This window comes from Ambystoma mexicanum, chromosome 2p (genome assembly GCF_040938575.1).
Source record: "Ambystoma mexicanum isolate Mex_15411 chromosome 2p, UKY_AmexF1_1, whole genome shotgun sequence".
In the NCBI taxonomy this organism is placed as follows: Eukaryota; Metazoa; Chordata; class Amphibia; order Caudata; family Ambystomatidae; genus Ambystoma; species Ambystoma mexicanum.
The window spans coordinates 1,287,542,409-1,287,562,143 of record NC_090923.1 but is presented as its reverse complement, the minus strand read 5'-3'; the positions used below and the strand labels follow the sequence as shown (position 1 = coordinate 1,287,562,143).

General features: G+C 46.5%; 1 protein-coding gene across 1 annotated transcript in view; it reads right to left on the bottom strand.

The window, feature by feature from the left end:
* The window catches only part of VWA3A (von Willebrand factor A domain containing 3A), a 2,090,411-nt gene that overhangs the window by 598,126 nt on the left and 1,472,550 nt on the right, over window positions 1-19,735 (bottom strand). The window contains exon 27 of the mRNA XM_069645605.1: window positions 1,357-1,465. Within this exon, the coding sequence (XP_069501706.1) occupies window positions 1,357-1,465 (109 nt within the window). The remainder of the gene's footprint in view (window positions 1-1,356; window positions 1,466-19,735) is intronic.

Sequence of the window (19,735 nt, the reverse complement as noted above, 5' to 3'; positions counted from 1 at the left end):
TTCGTGGGGCAGGGAGAGTTGGGAGTGAGAGGGAAAGACTGAATATAATGTGGGAGATTGTTGTTAGTGTGAGAGGGAGTGAGTTAGCAGAATGTGAGGCTAGTAGGAAGTGTGTATAAGTGGGGGGCAAGGAGTTTGTTGTATTAAGGAAGTGGGTAGTGGCTGATTTTAGTGAGCGTGGGAATTGTGAAGGACAGTATTTCTGGTATAGTGAAGGCGTGAGCAGGGCACCATATCCCTGGGGTTGCTTGTATAGTGAAAGGGGTGAGAAGGGTACTGTATCCCTGGGTTACTTAAACAGTGGACGAGTGTGCAGAGCACCATATCCCTGAGTTCCATGAGTAGTTCTGATAAGACTAGGGCTGGAAGAGTCATAATGTGGATTAGGTAATGAGTGGTGGGTAAGTGAATGTAGGCACAGTTGGTAGGATGGAGTAGATTAGGAGGGTGGAGAAAAAATAGTGAGTAAAAGGAATGGAGATAAGATCAGGAGGGACGTATACCCCACCCTTTAGTACTAACCATTGTTAGTGTAGGCTTAGGTAGAAGATCCCTGAGGTAGTCAGTTAGCCTGCACTTATGGAAACCACCTGTATTTTAGATCAGCTTGAGGTAGTAGGGAAGGAGGAAAGCCCTGGGAAAGTTGAGTGAGAGAGGGACTGCTCAAGCACCACTTCCCATACCCTTTTTCCAGTTGGTGCATCTTTTTGTTCTTTATCTTTTTCCTAATCCTTATTCCAAGAGCCATTCAGATTTCTGTGATTATTTTTTTAAAAAAAACTTATAATAGGATCAAGACTTTGTGCTTCAGTCAGGCCATCTGTCACAACCCCTATTCGACCCCAAGAGTCAGTGGCATTAGGGGCAGGAACAACAAATTCTAAAGTTTAGTTACATTCTCTCTGCTATTGTTATAGGTATTATTTCCAAAATCAAATTACCCAAAATTAAGTACACGTCTTAGTTTTGTTTCTGATCTCGTCGCCATCGTGACCGCCCCTTTTCCCTGTACACATGCTGGCATCAACCAATCTACCACTGATTTGTCAACCGTGAACATAAAAATTGATTCAGCACTTCGACTTTACCCATTTTTCTTTCACAGCATAGACATGTTTTTCTACTTTCACTAATAAATGTTATTTTGCCTCTGGCTAAAACAATATGTTTTCTCTCTTTCTTGACTCTACCTGTGCTTACATGACCTCCATCAACTGCATAGCTCCTTATCTTGTATATTATTTAATTTCTCATACTGCAGTTGCATTTTCTGCCAGTTGCCAATTCATGTACATTTATTTAAATGATCATTCCATGCATCTATTCTTCTCATTACTAGATGAAATTCAAACCTACCTGACAAGAGCCACTGCATCCGTTGTATATACCTCCTTAACACCTTTTCAACTTGGTCAATATACTCTTCCAATTCTTTGGGCTGAAACTGCAGATGTTTGACGACACCCTGAATGATTAAATATGAAAAACATATTTTGAAATAAAATATTGTAATCTTGATTACAGAAGGGTTGAGAAAATGCTTACACAATGACATTCTTTTATGAATGTACAACTACATGGTAAATTATTTAAAACACAACACAGTGAAAGGGGTAATGTCATTAGGCAGAACTTGTCATGTATTGTCAAGCAATTCTGTTCTGCACTTTGCGATTTCCGCAGCATTGCTCTGAAATGGATGAGTAGTCGGAACAATTTAATACACTGGGAAGATTACAGTTGTAGTTGGAATAGTATTTTAGAAATGGTTAAACCATCCTACTCAGAGGAAGTAAATGAGTTGTGGCGACAAGGAATGAAGAAACTGATCAAGTGGTGCCGTAGTGGTTGCTATAGACTTTTTTCAAATGAAAAACGAAACCTATATATCCCTAACTCTAAGGGGATTTCTCTACCTAAATTAAAGAAGCTTAGGTGCTCGTCATGAAGTCTGTGTAAGTCAAAACAAAAAGACCCTGTCCCATTCAAAAATGCTACTCTAGCAAAACACCATAAAGTCCAGTTACTGTTTGTAATCCAGGAGAATGATTCCCTTCTCCTGGATGTAAATCATCCAAACGCCTCTCAGGTTGCTCAAAGCAAATGTTCATAAAAGTTGGGTTAACCATAACCCAACAGAAAATCGAATAGTCACAAAGTTCTTGAGGGGCTAGGACTCCCTTCTCCTAGCTGGTTCCCCAATATCGTCCCCAGTTTTTAATAAGGTTTGTAGTTCCCCTATGGCGACTTTCACAATCTCTGGGTTTTGCACTTCTCTTGCTTGGCCCCCACTGAGAAAAAAAGGGTTTCTTTGAAGCTGTTCCTGGAGTCGCTTTGGCTTTACAGTATCACCCTTTAGTGGATTTGGCCTGGGAACTGTAATCCCAAAATGGTTTACGTTTATTTTATTTTCCTTTTTGGTTTAAGTCTGAAAGGATTATCAGTTCTCTCTAAGGTTTTTTTTTCAAGCGACAAGAAAATTATATCATGTTTTCTTCTTATCTTGAGCAAGGCAAAGCTAAGGCTTGGCAGGATCTGGACGGGACGTCTGGTTTCTGGAGCCATACTGACAGACTGTTATCCCAATGGCCAAGGTGAGGCTTAACTTGGTTACTTTACTGCTCTTAATCTTTGCTTGTTCAGATAACAGTTCTTTACACCCTCCTGATATTATTGGCACCCTCTGTTAAGTTTCCCTTGGCCCTCTGCCAGACTTTAATAGTTCCTGTTACCTGTGTAAGGAAGGCATGGTTATCAGAAGCACGACAGACACAAGGAGTAAGATCCGAGGGTGTTTATTAAACAGTATAAGGGTGAGAAAATGCCTAATCTAAGCCTTAGTCTAAAATGGGAGCAAGTTACAACCATCAAAGTAAAGGTAATGCTGTCCTAGTGGAGTTGTGTCAAAATGGCCTATACTAATAAACCTATTGCCAGATCCTTCCTCTATATAACTAAAGGGTGTTGGACAATGATATGTATGACAAAAGAGTGTAGTTCAAACTGAAATGTCCAAAAGGGTTTCGATAGTTCGGGACTGCTGAACTAGTCTACTCCCTTCCCCACGTTACATCACGGGACAAGGCGGACCAGTGGCATGACTGTGAGCATCCTTTGAGTCTCTAGGCATCAGGAAAAGTTTCTAGAGAAAAGGCATGATCCCTCAAATCAATGTCTGTTGCTTGGCATCACAAAATCTTTCCCAAGCTCTCACCATGCGAGATTCCCCTCTTCCCCAGCTTCCTCGTGATACCCCCTTCGTTGGGTTCACCTTTGTCTTTACAACACTGTTCTGTCACTTTATCAAAATGCAGGATTCACTTTTCCTTGCTTTGACTTAGCATCCCTCCATCGGGTTCATTATAGCATTCAAACCACAATTCAGTTAACCATCAGTTCTACTAGCTTATAGCACTCAGGAACTCAATGTCTTTTTAAACACATATTTGGTGTGGCATCCCTCATGTCGAGTTCACACTTGCCTTTATGACATAGTTCACTTAGCTTTACTTTACAATTGTTCACTTTGTTTACCACTTGTCAAAGACTTTCGATTGTACAAGGATTTTTCTTGCACCTTCGTATGATCACTTTCACTTTCTTTTACTTTGGTTGGCCTCTCCTAAGGCCTTCTGGTATTTGCAGTCTTTCCAATTATCTTACTTTCCATCTACCAGTTTCACTCTGGGTGAGGAGCCTTTCGAGAAGGTAATATTCTATTACCGGACCACTCCGTTATTCGGAACATATTTCAGTCTTAAACACATTCGCAATGTTGCAGGCTTCCCTCGCCGTTTTCTACGACACGCGCAGCTTCTGCATGCATCGTTCTGGTTACGATGTATTTAAAGCTTGCGGTTTCACGAAACCCTGCAAGCCTCATCAAATGCTTTAGTATCTTTCACTCGATAATGCCAGTCGGTCTCACAGTTCACTCACCGGTAGCGATCGATACCATTTGTCCAGCGTTTCCTGGAAGCCAAGGCTATCAGCATGGCACATCACAGCACGGCTCGCCTCCTCCCATCTCTGTCTTTCACCCGAAGGAGGGCCCTTCTTCATCTTGTTAGCGGGGAGGTTTCCTTTGAAAAGTCTGTGCAACCTTCACTCTGCAGCTGGCCAGACCACGGCCCTTCTCTTGGCCTCTTTGGCTCTGCTTCCATGGTCGCTCCAATTTCACGGGATCTGTTGTCCTGCCGCTTTGCTGGTTCTGGTCACCTTGCTCGCCTTCTCTGCCTTGTTTCATAGGTGCTCTCATGCTCTGCCTTTTATCCCAGTGGGAAAAGGGAACAGGCTTCATGCACGAGTCATCAAGATAAAGTGCCTGACCCGGATATTGGGACATGTCGAACTGACTGGTTGTGTGTGAGTCTGTCTTTCCCTGAAGAGCTTTGTCCATGCAGCAGAGTGTGTGTAAGAAAGGGGGGATAAAGTTCCTAGATTATATATAGAATGAGGGTGTTCTATAGGGAAACGGGTGTAGGGATACTGTGTCTCTCTGCCGGGTGCTCCACTCACACTCCCCAGGGAATCCCCATCCAGGTGATCCTCCCACACTGGTCCACCCCTGGGGTCTGGATCCAATAGCGATGGCCGTGCCCCGGCCACCTGGATGACAGATCCCAAGGGACTAGACTGTGAAACACCCTTTGGTTTCTCACACCCGTTACTTGGTGTTGGGAGTTTTCACTGGTTCGGCCTGGGTTTTCTTGATGGTCAATTGCCTTTTTTTACTCTCGTCGCAGCTCGCCTCCTGGGCCCTGTACAGCTGGCTGTTGGGAAGCAGACCAGGGACTCTACCTTGCTTCCCTGTATAGAACGTCCAGCCACAACCTCTCTGGATACCGTTTCAGGTCTGTGTAAGTGCCTGTAAGAACGGGTAGGGTTAGGGGTTTCAGCTTAGTTGTGTTGGATCACCCAGTCCACCCACAACAGGTCACACCACCACAGCCCAATTTCCATCTCTCTGTAGAGCCGACTCTCAGCCAACTGGTATGACGCTTTCCAAGCATCTTATGGACAATATACTTCTGGTTAACCGTGGTGTTCTGCCACTCTTCCTCTTGCTCTGCTTGACTCTCACCCACCGTCCACCAAGATTCATTTGTAAAATGTTTGGCGTTCTGCCTCCATGCGGGATGCCTATTCCCTGCTTTGTTTCTGCTCTCTCCACGACCAACACCCAATCGGCCTGCGAGACATCCTTGTGCGTTTCCTTGATCTACACTCTCCATGTGTCTAGCTCAGGTGTGCCTCTGTTTTCTCTTGCCTTTGATCCTACCCTGGTTCTCAAATACTTCCTCCGCCTCAAATGATCTTTCAGTCTTGTTTTCCCTTTTCGGCTCCAATACTCGCTCTGGTACTCTTCTCTGTACTCTCACTAGTACTCTCTCTGGTACTCTCCTTGGTACCCTACGGCCTTTGTTTGTTTTTGACGCCCTGATATATTAGTGCCCGCCCTGACGCAATGTCCATTGACTACAACTGTTCCGGTACTTTTCTCAGCCGCTTGCAGCGTTCGAGTGCTTCTTTGTCTTAGTACCTAAAATATCAGGATGGTTCAATGTTTCTCAATAACACATGGTTTTGGACATGAGGTTAGACCCATAAGGTTCAAGTACTATTGTCAGCATCCAGGGATGGGGCTTAAAGGGGCTGTGCCTCCCAATTGGGCCTTATCTGCAGGAAAGGAGTCTCTGTCCATGAGATCCTTCTGCATGCTAACCCCCCTAGGGGGATTATTGGTTAGCGGCTTCACCTCCCTAGCCTCATGGAAAGGGGAGAAGTGACACCATCTGAAGGATCGTCACAGAGTCTACATCAATCTGAATACAAAACAAAGTAACACGCATTATATCCCTTGCAATATTCAAAATCAGGTATCATTTGGCAATCTACATGTTATATAAACCAGAATAGCCCACATAATTTTCAGAACAATGATTCCAAGGATAACGGCAGTGCAGGCATACCCAGAGTCAATTCCCTGCGACCTCCCAGGCAGATGTATATACTAACAACAGCTATATATACCACCTGGATAAATGCAGCTTACAATAGCTTTATAGGCCCCACCCTTGGGTAATACCGGAGCATTATGGGGAATACATTTTGTTAAACAACCTTACTGCACTCTGCCTTTAAGTCTTCAGGGCCCATATTGCCTGGTGCAGCAATCAGATCGGGTCTATAAAACCCTCAATCGACAATAAAAACGAGTGCAGACTGCAAATTGGTTCACTGTAACGCTCACCTGATTCCCGCAGAGGCGCCGGTCTTGACTGGGTGAATGCCGTATCTTCAAAGGTGATGTGTAACACACGGTTGGCTCTTTGGGCTGGACCTCTGTGCACTGTATGTCTGACTCGAAGAGTAAGATGTCTGCAGATAGAAAATATGGGATTAATGAACTGGGGTTATTGGGTGCCTCTCTCCTCTTCCCTTTCTCTTCTCCTGTAGAACCCCAAAGGTTAACGCCCTCACCTTAGGTAAGTGAACGCCGAGCTCTCCATCTGCCTCGGGGCAGGGTGCCGTAACCAGTTTCTTCACTGGATAAGGGTGCAGGCCTCTTGACCTCAGAGGACTGCTGTCCGTCGTTAACTGCACGAACGGTAAGTTCTGGGCACTTCAAATGTCTTAAAAGTGTTTTGTAATGATATCTCTTGTTTTGCAGGGTTCCGGCGATGGCGGATGGCGGGCTGATGAGAGTTGAGGATCGAACCCGCGTGAGGAATAGAAGCGCCTGGAAGCACGTAAGTAAGCGCTTGTAGCCTGCTTCACGATGCGCACTAACTGTCCCTTTTATCTTGCAGGTACAAGTTCGGAGCTTTAGAGAAGCTGAAGGGTGCTGGAATACCCACTGGATTCGGCGTGGGAAGGAGTAATGGCACGTGAGTAATAAAGTTGCCCAATGTCTTTAAACGCACCTTCTTTTGTCTTTCAGATGCGGGATGCAGCGCCGAAGGCCTCCGGAGCGTGCGAAGAGCTGGTAAGCTTTTGTCTTTCAGATGCCGGAATGCAGTGCGAAGACCTCTGGAGCATGCGAAGAGTAGGTAAGCCTTTGTCTTTCAGATGCCGGAATGCAGCGCGAGGCGTTGGTGACAGCCGATGGACCAGGTAAGAGATGTGCTGCCACTGAAGACCGTAGTGCTAACCTGTTCTTTCTTTGTCTTTACAGGTGCTGCTGAAGACTGGATTCCAGGATGGTAAGCCTTTGTTCCCTTAGGCCCAGGATCAGAAGCAGAAGACACGATGAGCGTTCTGCTGCAGAGAATGCAGAATAACGCAAAGCAAGATTCATCCATCGGGTGTGGTTTAAATAGCCTCCTGTAGTGCTTAGGTGTCTCCTTCCACAGCCACGCCTAGGTAAGAAAAGAGTTCCTGCTTTCCAGAAGAGTTCCAGTGTTCTGAACCTAGGGAGTGGCTCCTGCCCCACCCAACAGGAAAAGTAGTCCCAAACAGAAGAGGATCAGGGGTTCAACTGGCAGGTAAGTAAGCAGCATGGTCTACTGCAGGTAAGTCCACCCAAGCATTATGAGCCCGGCGCTTGCAGCGCTGGGACTGGGCATCTTTATGAGCCTGGTGCCACTGGCGCCAGGACAGGGTCCAAAAGGTCCCAATTGGGACTGGCTGGCACTCGGAACCGGGGTTATGGGTCTGCTTCCAAGGGAGTCGGGCAAGTCCTGATCTTTTGGAAGCAGAGATCATGACATTCACATAGCCCAGAGATTGTTAAAACTACTTCATTCTAAGGCTACGAGCAGACTGTGCATACCCACAGCCAATTCCATACGACCCCCCAGGTAGATGTATGTACGGCAACCTTGGTCTATACACATATATACTACGCCATATACCATGGTTACCCATTATGTGGCCTCCAGAAGTTTTAGATTACCTCTACATGCTGCACCGGGAGCTACAGAGGCCTGACAACCAGCCCAGGGCACAGTGAGCAGAGGGGTGGATGAGGAGGAGGAGGAAGTGAAGGAGGAGCAGGAACCAGCCCCAACAAGGCGGGCAGTCATCCAGGCACGTAGGCAGGGTAGGGCCTGAGCAGGCAAGGCCCACCCAAGATCTTTAAATGCCCACTCAGCAGCAGTGCTGTGTGGGCAGTTATAGATGTTAATGTCACTGAGGTGGGCCCAAGTACATTAGCTTCACACCCAACTTGTTAAACAATCCTGGCTACGCCTTTGCAGCCATCCCCAGGGTCAGGCCAACACCCTGGGCCCTGACTGATGGTCAGTTGGTATCCGAGTACAGGAAGGACAGGGATACCATCACCCAGTTGCTGGACACAATATAAGGTGACATCGGTAGCAGGATTGCCATCAGCACCACTATATCCCCATTAGTGAAGCTGGTGTCAGTCCTACAATACCTTGGAACGGGCAGCTTCCAGCACACAGTTGCCATGATGCATGGTATGGCCAAGTCTACATTCAGTGCCGTCTTGGACCAGGTGCTGGATGCACTGCTGCGCCATGTGAACAAACACATTGCATTGTCCAACACCAAGGCTCAGGTGAACGAACTCAAGGCACAGTTCCATGCCATTGCCCAAGTCCCAAACGTGACAGCAGCCCCAGACTACATGCGTTGCACTGCTAGCTCCATGAGGCAGCCTTAAGGAACCGGAAGCATTTACATTTTCTGAACGTGCAGATGACCTGTAGCCCAGACCTGACCATCATCCACTGCTGCGCTCGCAACCCAGGATCCACCCTCGACTCCGTGGTGCTGCGCAACAACACACTGCCAGCCTACATGGAGAGGCACATGGATAGTGGGTGAGTACAAACTCTACCTGAAATGCATGCCAAAGTACACCAAATGTAGGGATGGGAGGGCAGACCCACAAAAAGCCTTGCATGCCACCAGGACCAACAGTCAGCACCATCAGAGCACCCGTTCCATCTACGTGTGGCGCACAAGCACACCTGCACACAGCCACCACACCTGAACCCACAAAAGGTGATGGGCACACACTTGTCAAAACATCATAACACAGGACCACAACAACCACAATGCACCTTGTCTGTGTTGCAGTGCTGCTTTACAGCCTGACACACAAGAGTAACCTCACGCAGGGCACCTCACAGGAATGCAATTGAGAGGAATGCAATAACCATCCACTAAACCTCTGTAGAGGATCCAGATCAAACCCGAACATGAACATCCCTGAGAGAATGACCCATGAATGCACATTGACACACATGTTAAAAATGAAATGGTGCCATGTAGCTGATGCCCCACCATCCACTGAGACAGCCACAACCAAATAAAAATGAACACTGGCCTTGAACAGGCAGCCATGACGGGAGCCTCATCCTGACGTTATGGATGCACCACTGTGCCAATCAAACCCAGGGGGTGGTACATGCAGAAAGTGGGCTACAAGGGACATGGCACACATTGCAGAGCAAACCCGTGGCACATGAATACACCAAAATCAAAGGACAAGTGGTAACACAACAGTACTTGTTGAGCATGAGTGTCCCACACAATCCCATACAAAGAGGTCATCGCCCACTGCTGAAAGTCCACTAATCCCAAGTGCAGACAAATGTAATCTGCCACAGGACAGCCCACTCAATCACACAGGGTGCATGTACGGGTCAGATGATGGGTGTATACCCATCAGCCAATCGCAATGCAGGTCCCTGTTGCACACAAAGATGACCACAGTGCATAGTGTATTGATGCTTATTCCTTGCACACCCAGTGAAGCAAACTAGGCTTCATGTACACATTTCATCCCATGCAGGTGATTCAGGATACCCGCAGCTCACATTGCTGAGGACCCCTGTGTGGAATCTACAAACTCTGGCAGAGCTGGCATATAACAATGCCCACATTCGTACCCGCATATGTGTGGAAAGGACATTTGTTTTATTGAAGGCAGGGTTCCAGTGCCTGGACCGTACTGAGGTGCGCAGATGTAACACCCTCCCTCCCCCCCCCCACCAACTCCCCAGCACACATCCCCCCTCCCTACTCTCCCATCAACTCCCCAGCACACATCCCCCCCCATCAACTCCCCAGCACACATCCCCACTTCCCCCCACCAACTATCCAGCACCCCCCCCACCCAACACGGTGCATCTGGGTCGATGTGCCCGGCCCTCAGGCCAACAGTGCATTGCCCATCTAAGAAGGACATTGTCGTTTTGCACGTGCTCTGCCTTCAGGTGAGCACCGTTGTGAATGCCGCAGTGACCGACGCCTGGGTGACTCCTGTAGGGAGCCCTCTGTGAGGGTTGTTTAGGTGGATGGCACTGATGCAGCCAACTGCAGCTGCTGGCGGAGGAGATTATTTGCCTTACGCACCTGCTCTGCATGCACAGATTGCACCTCGCATAGTTCATGTACTCGCTGGACAAACTCTGAGTGCTGCAGTACATCCCTCCATAACCTTACATGTGCGGGCATTGTCGCGCGCCATGGTTTTGGCAGCCTCCCTAATTGCATTGCTAATGGCCTTGGTGTGGCGGTTGCGTTCACTGGCCATGCCATCTATCCTCATCTGCGTGCCTCCATCACACATCCGAGCGTGCCATGACTGATTTGGCCGGACCTGTTCCTGTGTCCTGTGTGGGGCTGCTGTGCCTGGCAGGTCTATGCGGGGTAGTGGGGTTGCTGTTTGCTTGTGGTGCTGGCCTGTCTGGTGGGGCTGCCGTGGATGGAAGGGCTGCCAGCAGGTGACCCATATGAGGGTGTTTCCTCTTCCACCACTGGTGTGTGTGTGTTTGCAGCGGTGGCGGCATGCACAGACATGTGGACTGTGGCTGGGGCTCTCAACATGCTCAGGGGTCTCTTTGGGTGTGTCTATTTTTCTGCACTAGACTGTGGATTGGTGTTAACACAGGTACAACATGCTGCTCTTCACAGGATGAGGCACCATCTTCTGGGGTGGTTGCACTCGTGGCAACTTCAACATCCTGTGAGCACCTGTTGGCTTGAGACAGGCTTGGTGAGGCAGCTCTCGTGGCTTGTGTGCGCCGAGGTGGTGAGCCCCTGGTGGCTTGTGTGTGCCGAGAGGGTAAGCCCTTGGTGGTGCCGTGCCCCTGGTGGCTTGGAGGCGTTGAGCCCTTGGTGCGGTGGGCTGGGTCCTCCACCTTGGCGTATACTGCCCAGGACCTTCGCGGGGTGGTGGTGCTGGTGGAGACGCGTCTGGGCAGACATCGGGATGGACAACACTGTGGACCAAGGTATGAGATACCTTCTATGTGGGTTTGCACACCCTTACTGTTGTCTAATAACGAGATTTGACATTAGTTGCAAGGTATTAGAACATCTTGTATACAACCATCTTCATGAATTTAAATTGAATTCCAAATAATACTCCAAAAAAATGTGTAGTTTTTCACAAAATATATATTATAAAATACTAATTTCGGACCCTCAGTCCATCGGTTTATCTTCCGGGCCAGTAGCTGTGTGTATCTACAAACAATCGTTTGCCCATATACCCAGGCTTCATATTTACAGGAAACCAAAATGGCCAGATCAGGTAAGAACTCAATTATCCAAATCGCAACCCATAGCCAACATTGGTAATCGATTAATCATGGAAATACACTACCCCATGACACGAGTGGAAACCCACACAGTTGTTCATTACTGTTGCACACCCATTATTCAATACAGTGGAATCAGCCCATGGTACCATGGTTCAAAGAATCATAACCAAGACCATTTCCATAAAATCTAAAGTAAATCATCCATTAACCCATAAGTTAATTAAAAATGAAACCATTGAAAAAGAGATGCCGTTCAACATGGTAAGGACAAATTAGAAAAGGTAAAATATACAAAGAATGAAAAGACATTCAATCACCATGTCCGATTGACCCCCAATTGGTAATGCAGATGCAAAAAATAAGGAGGTAGAAATTAAAAAAAGAAATCAAAATGAAAAGAGAAAGAAGAGAGAAAATATACAAAAGTAAGAGATTAGTAAAGGGTCCAATGTGAACATCCACCCTATACCACTAGCAGGATCACTCTCATATCAAGATCTAGGCTTAACAATAGCGCGTTGTCTTCCTTTCACTCATTACCACTATTGACCATGAAACTGTCATGATGTTAATTTAAACAGCTGCCTCATGAGACATGATGCTACTGTCAATCGTACTTAGTTGGTACCACGTGGTACTCAAATCTGTGATCTGTCAAAACATAGCACCCATATATCTAATGTCTACCAGTACACTCATGTGGAACCCCCAACTAGTGTGATCAAGCGTAACTGCTTGAAAAAACTGTGCACAGCTGTATCATGAAGAAACTAAAAGACTGGGCGCTTGCAGTCCACCGCGTTCAATGCTCAGTGCTAAAGAGAACAGAGAATAAATCAATACTAGTTGTTGTTTGTCCTATGTGTGTCAGAAATTCTAATAACTGACTAATTGCCACGTCTTACTTGCAAAACTGCTGTCCGTATGCCCCCTCGTTCGTTGTGCGCGTACCTCTTCAATCTCAATCCTGAGATTGACATTAGAGGTAAAGCCATAGGGTTTTTACAAACGTGATTATGTTTGACGCTTTCTTGGTTCAAGCGTCCACAGCTGTTTCTATCTTTAAGCAATATACTGTGTAAACATATACTTCGGTACATGCGAGTATACTTAGGTACAGATGTCGGGATGGGCCTGCCTCCTCGTCATCCATGTTGCACTCAGATGATGCCTGCATGCCTGTAGGGTACATAGGTTATGGCATGAGGACAGGGCACCTCAAATTATTTCCATGCTTTTGAAGGCTTACGGGGGATGGAGGGGATTTGTACGGGACAGTTTCAATCATGGTTGGCCCTGACCTGTTTAGTATTCACAATGTTGGTATTACTGGGCATACTGGGTGGAGGGGAGGGGCACAGTTCGGAATTGTTGGGCTAGTATTTTCATGAATATGATGCAAATGCACAGCTGGCATGCTACAGTCAGTGAGGGGGGGTTGGTACTACACAAGCCACCTGACGTTGCTGCGCCCACGCCATGGATGTGTGTGCCATGGTGCTTGCGTGCGTCCATTGGCTGCCCTACTCACTACTCTGGGTCCCTGGTGTCGCCTAGGTGCACTGGTACAAGGGTGCAGTCATGGGTGGCTGCGGTCAATCACACGCACTGCACCCACTTACAGTGCCCGGCTGTCCGACATTCACACTGGGGATGGAGTGGTGGCCTATTTACAATGCAATTTGCAAGAGAGTGGGCAGAGGTGGCTCGCCTCCTACCTCCTGGATGCCGGTGCCTGCCTCTGCTCCTCCCACTCCCTCAATGGATGACATGTCAATGTGGGTGGTGCACTGCTCCTCCCATGGTGTCAGCTGCGGTGGTGTTGGCCCTCCACCAGTCGCCATGGTCTCACTCCTGTGCTGTGCCAGGAGGCCCCAGATACGGACCGGCAGGTCATTAAATCGCTTGCAGCAGTACTCTCCATCCCTGGGGACTTGGCCCGCCACAGTGACCTTCTGGCTGATATCTGTCCAGATGTGGTTACGCTGATGTGAGCCTGTCTTTTTTAGATGGGGGCCATAGAGCTCATCCTGGTGGGAAATGACCTCCTCCACCAGTATTGACAGTTCTGAGTCCGAAGACTTATGTGTGTGCACCCTGTCCAGGGCAGACTTGCCCCTCAAATGCTCTTGAGACATTTCTGGAGGTTTGTTGGTGTGGATGGCTTCCAGGGGCACCGATTTTGGGTGGATTGTGATTTCCAAAATGGCCACTGCTTTGTTTCCCGTTCCGACAGTGACGCATTTCCCGTGGCGCTAGTAGCGCACGCTAATAGCGCGGCAGGCGACGGTAACGCGATGTACGCTGTGTTTTCAGGTTATCAGACACTATTACCACTGAATGCTATTTGCGTTAACGCCCGGTCCTAGTGCGCGTATCCGCCAACTCGTGATGGGGCATATTTGCGCCACAACTCACAGCGTTAACGCAAATACTGCTCGGAGGTATATGTGCCCGGATAACGCCAAACTCTTGATGAGGGCCTTGAAATATTATAAAAATTAAGATGTTCTAAAACCTGCTTATAAACCACACGGTCTAGAATTTTCTATAAAATTGGGTGTTTGTGATGGGCCTATAGTTAGATGGATCTAGAGAATAAAGGCTCAATGTTTTGAGTAAAGGGGTGATCCATGGACTCTTGATTTTGTCTGGGACATGACTTTAAAAAAAGAGACATTAACAAATTTAACTAAAGTCCCTATCAACATGGAGGAACATGCTTTGATAATACTTGCAGGACAGTAATCCCCTTTACAAGTTGTGGGTTTTAACTTACCAATGAGGTCTGACAACTCAGCTTCTGTTACGGGGCGAAAATTAAACATGATTTCTGAGCCTTTCTGCATAGAGCTATACAGCCTTGGCTCTGAAAGCCCTAATGTTTTTTTCTTGATTTCAATGTTCTGCTTAATCCTGTCCAACTTACCCAGCATCGCTGTTTGAATTGTAACACACCAAGCAGTTTCTTTAATGGGGCCGTTCCATTCACTCGGACAAGGATCTTTTAATTATTTTAGTACTTTAAATAATTATTTTGATTCGTAGTGAGTCTCTTGAGTTCTTGTGTCAAACGTTCTTTTTGCTTTAATGAGAGCTTGTTTAGACACGTTGTAGGCTAAGTTACATGCCTTCTTATCATTGCTATCTTTAGAAGATTTCCAAGTATAAAAGTGCTTGTTTTTTATTCTTTTCAACTTTTGTAGGTCATGCGAAAACCATTTATTTGGTTTATTTCTTACTACCATCAATCTTGATTTGAGTGGTGCAAGAGTGTTAGTGGCTATTCTAGTCGTCTCCTGGAGGGCTCTTGTGATATCATCTACTTTATCTAAACTTGCAACAATTGCCTCCAATGGAGAAGGCCAAGCCTCCATCGAAACAGGAGTAAGTTTCCTTCGATTCCTTGAGATTACTAGTTTTTTTTTTAAAGTCACTCTGAACCTTATCTTCTGTTCACAAACTATATTAAAAAGAACAAAGGAATGATCCAACCAAGGAAATGGGTGTACTGTTACATGATTGGTTGTAATATTGTGGGTAGCCATCCAGTCCAATATATGACCCTTAATATGTGTAGACATCTTGACCCGCTGAATAAAACCAAGATTATTCAAGGACGGCTCAAGTATTTTAGCTGCAGAATCTAACCCAGCGACAACCTATTATCATGACTTTAGAATTAGGTATGAGCAATGATAATAACAAATTGCTTAGTTGATGTGCAAACTCTTGCATGATAACTGGAGGTCTAAAATCAAAATTATATTTAAGGTAGTTTCTGGATTAGTCCTGATTTTAACATGCAGCATCTCACAATCTTTCAAATTCTGGATGTCTACCTCCCATACTTCTAAATCTGACTTGAAAATGATAACTACTCTGCCACCTCTTCCGTTTGGCATGTCCTGTACCACTATACTGTAACCTGTAGGAAGAGCCAATGCATTGTTGGGACCTGCCGCACTATGCAGCCAGCTTTCGGTCAAGGCGCATACATCTATTTGCTGATCCATTATATATGAAGCCACATCTGTGGCATGTTTCGTCAACAATGGAGTATTAAGCAACACTATTTTTAAGTTTGACTTTAAACCTAGATCTCTACCTGTATGGACAGCCAATTTAACTGTCTCACCATCATATCTACCCTTATCAATGTTAACACAAAGAAAGTTATTTATCTCAATGGACTGAGTACAATCGGGTGGCTGTGGTATAGCTTCTGCAATTTTTGTTCCTGGCCCAAATAGGGGATTCAACAATAGCATCCACCAACAACCCATTTGCCATAGGTGTGAAGTTCTAACTGCAAAAGATCAGTACTCTCCACACACTTTTACCTCAATACAAATTGGCATAGAAACCTTATTATCAGTGCTAGCATTGGATGTAGCTTGTGCCAAAAATTGAGCAACAATATCAGCACTCAGTGTTGTAACCCCCATACTCCTAGTGCTGCTACTATTTTGTGACAGGAGGAGATTTTCCCAGGCCAAACTGATAGCTGCCAGAGTGTGCATGCTACTGGTAAACAGATACTTGCCTCAATGAGGAGTAGCAAATCTGGCACCTCAATACACCTCAGGACACGTCAAAGACCGGCACAGACCGGGCTTGACGCCACGGGCCAGTTTGCAAATAAGTATCCACGTAAACTACACTACTCTTGGGCATTGTAGTTCTAACGTGGTAAACAGTACAACAGAGGCTACACCGATTTAAACAAGCCTTGAAGCCCCCAACACAGTAAAATATGATTAAATGTGGCAAAGTTACAGCAAAGTGAGTAATAAAGTCAACTATATTGGAAATCTGGATTAAAGGTGTGGGATCGATACAAACAGTGTGCGCTATTTACCACTCTGATAATGATAAACTAAAGTAGTATAGGTCTTGGGTGGCAGCGAGTAACCCAAATCTCACAAACTTCCCACGAAGCTTGCAAAAGTGTTAGACCAGGGTTAAATGGAATGGTAACTGGTGCTCTTAACCCCCGAAAAGGTTAGAAAATCCACTGATAGCGGAATTAAGTCAGTGCATCAATGCAAATAAGTCATGAGCATTTTATTCTTCTTTTGTGCTCAGCCGAAACGTGTTTCGACCACTACGGTTGTCTTCAATGTGCACTCCTGTTCTGTTGCTGTGTAGTATAAAAGTTCAATGTGCTCATCAAAATTCGATTTAAGGTCGTAGCTGTCTTGAATCAATCTCGTGAACTGTTTTCGAATATTTGTTGTTGACACGGTGTAATGATAGTAGAGGTTTGGGAAGAGGCCACAGACCGGAGGTGTATGGAGACACAGCAAGGTCCAGGGAGAGCTACAAGTCTGGGTGAGAGGCCCGTAGGCAGGTGCTATTTCAAGGCAGCACACAGCACCGAGTAGCCTGAGAGGAGGGGCAAAGTAAGGTGCAGGTGGTAAAAGAAGACAGAGCAGCATAAGGAGGGGCATGACCTGGCCCCCTTCTCAGCCGATTGAACTCAAGAGTGGGCCAGAGGGAAAGTGGCAGACCTTGCGTAGTGGGGAGAATTGAACCTAGTGAATATCCACACAGTGACGGGGCTCGAGAGTAGGAAGCCTGAGCAATGAGTGCCTGAAAGTGGGTGGTGCCTCAGGGGTGGTGGAGAGAGGTGAAGCCCTGCCATAGAGATGGCATCCACCATGAGAGGAGGAGAAACAGAAACAGAAAGGCGGGGGTGGGGAGAGACTTAAATCAGACGTACAATCCATCCTGGCAGAAATAAAGGCAATGAGGTGTGAGGTCCAACAAAGACACAGATGGACAAACTTGAGGACGAGGTGGAATATCCTTGGAGCACAACCAGCTCTCAGTGGAAATTATATAGGCAAGTTTGGAAGCAAAAATCAAGGAGCTGGATCAGTTGGGCAAGGAAACTCGTTGGATGGTGGGTGACTGAGAATAGAAAGCGCAGATGTAACATCAGGATCTGGGGCTTGCCCCGCTTCGAAGGGGAGATCCAAGATGGCTTGGAGGTCCAGGTGAAAGGGCTGGTGGCAAAGCTCTTGCCACCGGACTCTACAGAGGGGCTGGCCCAGAGGAGGGTTTGAAATCAGTGGTGGCCAAGTGCCATTACTTTAAGGACCAAGCTGTGTGATGAATCCAGACAATGTGTCCCTTCTCCTCAAAGGGGAGCCACCCCCTTTGAGGCCAGGGAGGTGAGGCCTTGACGCAAGAACTTCCCATGGGGTCTGGGCAAGTGGGGCCTCACAGGGAGTGACTCCCCTCTTAGGAACAAGGATTCCCATTCCAGAATGGAAATATTTGTTCAAGCAACCTTATCTGAATATATGAATATGGAAAAGACTTGTATATCTCCTGTAACCACAGTATTTTACAAAGATTCTTCTTTACCTCTCTTGGATGTAGGCAATGCTTAACACAACCTGAATGCCCTGGTCAACAAAGGAGGACACTGTTCGAATTGTTTCTGTGACGTGTATAAGAAGAGGACCGTTTGTAAAGCAAAGTGAGACTCCTATGGAGGCAGTGGGACTGTTAGGCAAAGGCAAGACTCTGCAGTATTGACATCCTGGAGGGGCACAGCCAGCAGAAGCAAGGTGGGGGAGCAAAACGCTAACCGAACGCCTACGGGTTGGCTTTCTACCCGACCTAGAAGCCCAGTTCAGAACGAAAGCAGAGACAGAAAGATACCAGTCTCGTCTGGTGGCACAACCAAGCAGGACCTATGGTAGCCTCGGTTGACTCTCCTCATTTTTGTTTTAATATTTGAAAAATGTTTTGTTTTAGCTGTTGTGATGTTTTGATTGATTGCATGAAATTCAATTTGTTGTAATGGATATTTTTATATGTGCTTCATATTGGGTCTTAATTGCAGAGCTATATCAGTATTTGCAGTTTGTTTTTGGCTATCTGACACAGGAATAGCCATGTTGAAAAGAAAGGCTGCTACCCTACCCTCACCTGAACGGGAGGCCAGAAAAACTGAGAAACGTATGGTGCCATTTGAGGACACAAAAATATAAAATTCATCAAATTGAAGTCCACTTAGAAGACTTGTCTTCTACAGAAATTGATAAAGCTACCAGTTCCAATGTTAAAAGGGGCAAGTAACATGTTAATCCTAAAAATACAAAAAATACCCCCAACACAGGGTTCTGGTAATGAAATTGAAATGGCAGGATGCCAGTCAACCCTATCCTTCAAACCTCTCAAAAAAGATGATCCCTCTACTAGGTTGCTGGACCTATAACCCGGGAAGGGGGCAAGTGTTATACCACCAGGGCCGACCTCTATGGGCTAACTGGTGGTGATTCCTTGCCACTTTTGCAATCTCAATCCGATCAGCTTGTGGAGATATCTGGAAATCAAAATTCAAATGATCATATGAGAGATAGCTCCAACGATGAAAAACAGGTGACTATTGATGAAGTCACCACCTATGTTCCTTCCATTCCATGCACTGATAGATTTAAGACCCTTATGTGTCTTGAGGATACCACAATCCCAATGGTGTACTCCAGTCTGGGCACCATAAAACAAACTTCTGTGGTTAGTGGTAATGTATCCCCAATGGCTGTAACTGTACAACAAACTGTGCCGAATTCTGTTCCAGTAGTATCTGGCCATGGGGATGCCCTGATTGCCTTCTGTTGAGGAAGGATATTTTGAACCTTAAGACAGAATGTTCTCCTATGCAAAAAGCTGTGACTGATTTGAAAAAAACAATATGGGGGAATTGAAACTATTGTTTGTCACCAAAAAGCTGTCCATAAGGGGCATCTCCAAAGATTGTAAGATAGTCTATGGGAGTGAGGGGACCCCAAGCCCCCTCACGCCGTACACTCCTCAGTACAAGGCTTGGACCACGTGCCTCCGGTAGTGGGATTGCCCCTTGCCCTTATGTAAAGTTAACCACGGTTGACTGCTACATAGATGGGACTACTGAGCAGGACACGGGGCATCCATCTTTTGTGCCCCCTTTCGACTCAATCTTGGGTAAACAGGCCTCACTGCGATAGTACAGCAATGCTCAGCTCCCCTTCCACCGCAGCAGCCGAGGAGAGAGACACACACACACACACACACACACACACACACACACACACACACACACAAGGCGCGCAGGCAGCTGGCTGGCCCCCACCCTTGCACTCCCCCTGCGAAGGAAAGCTCTGCGCTCCCATTCTCACGCTGAAGCCGAAGAAAGTTGCAACAACCAATATGAT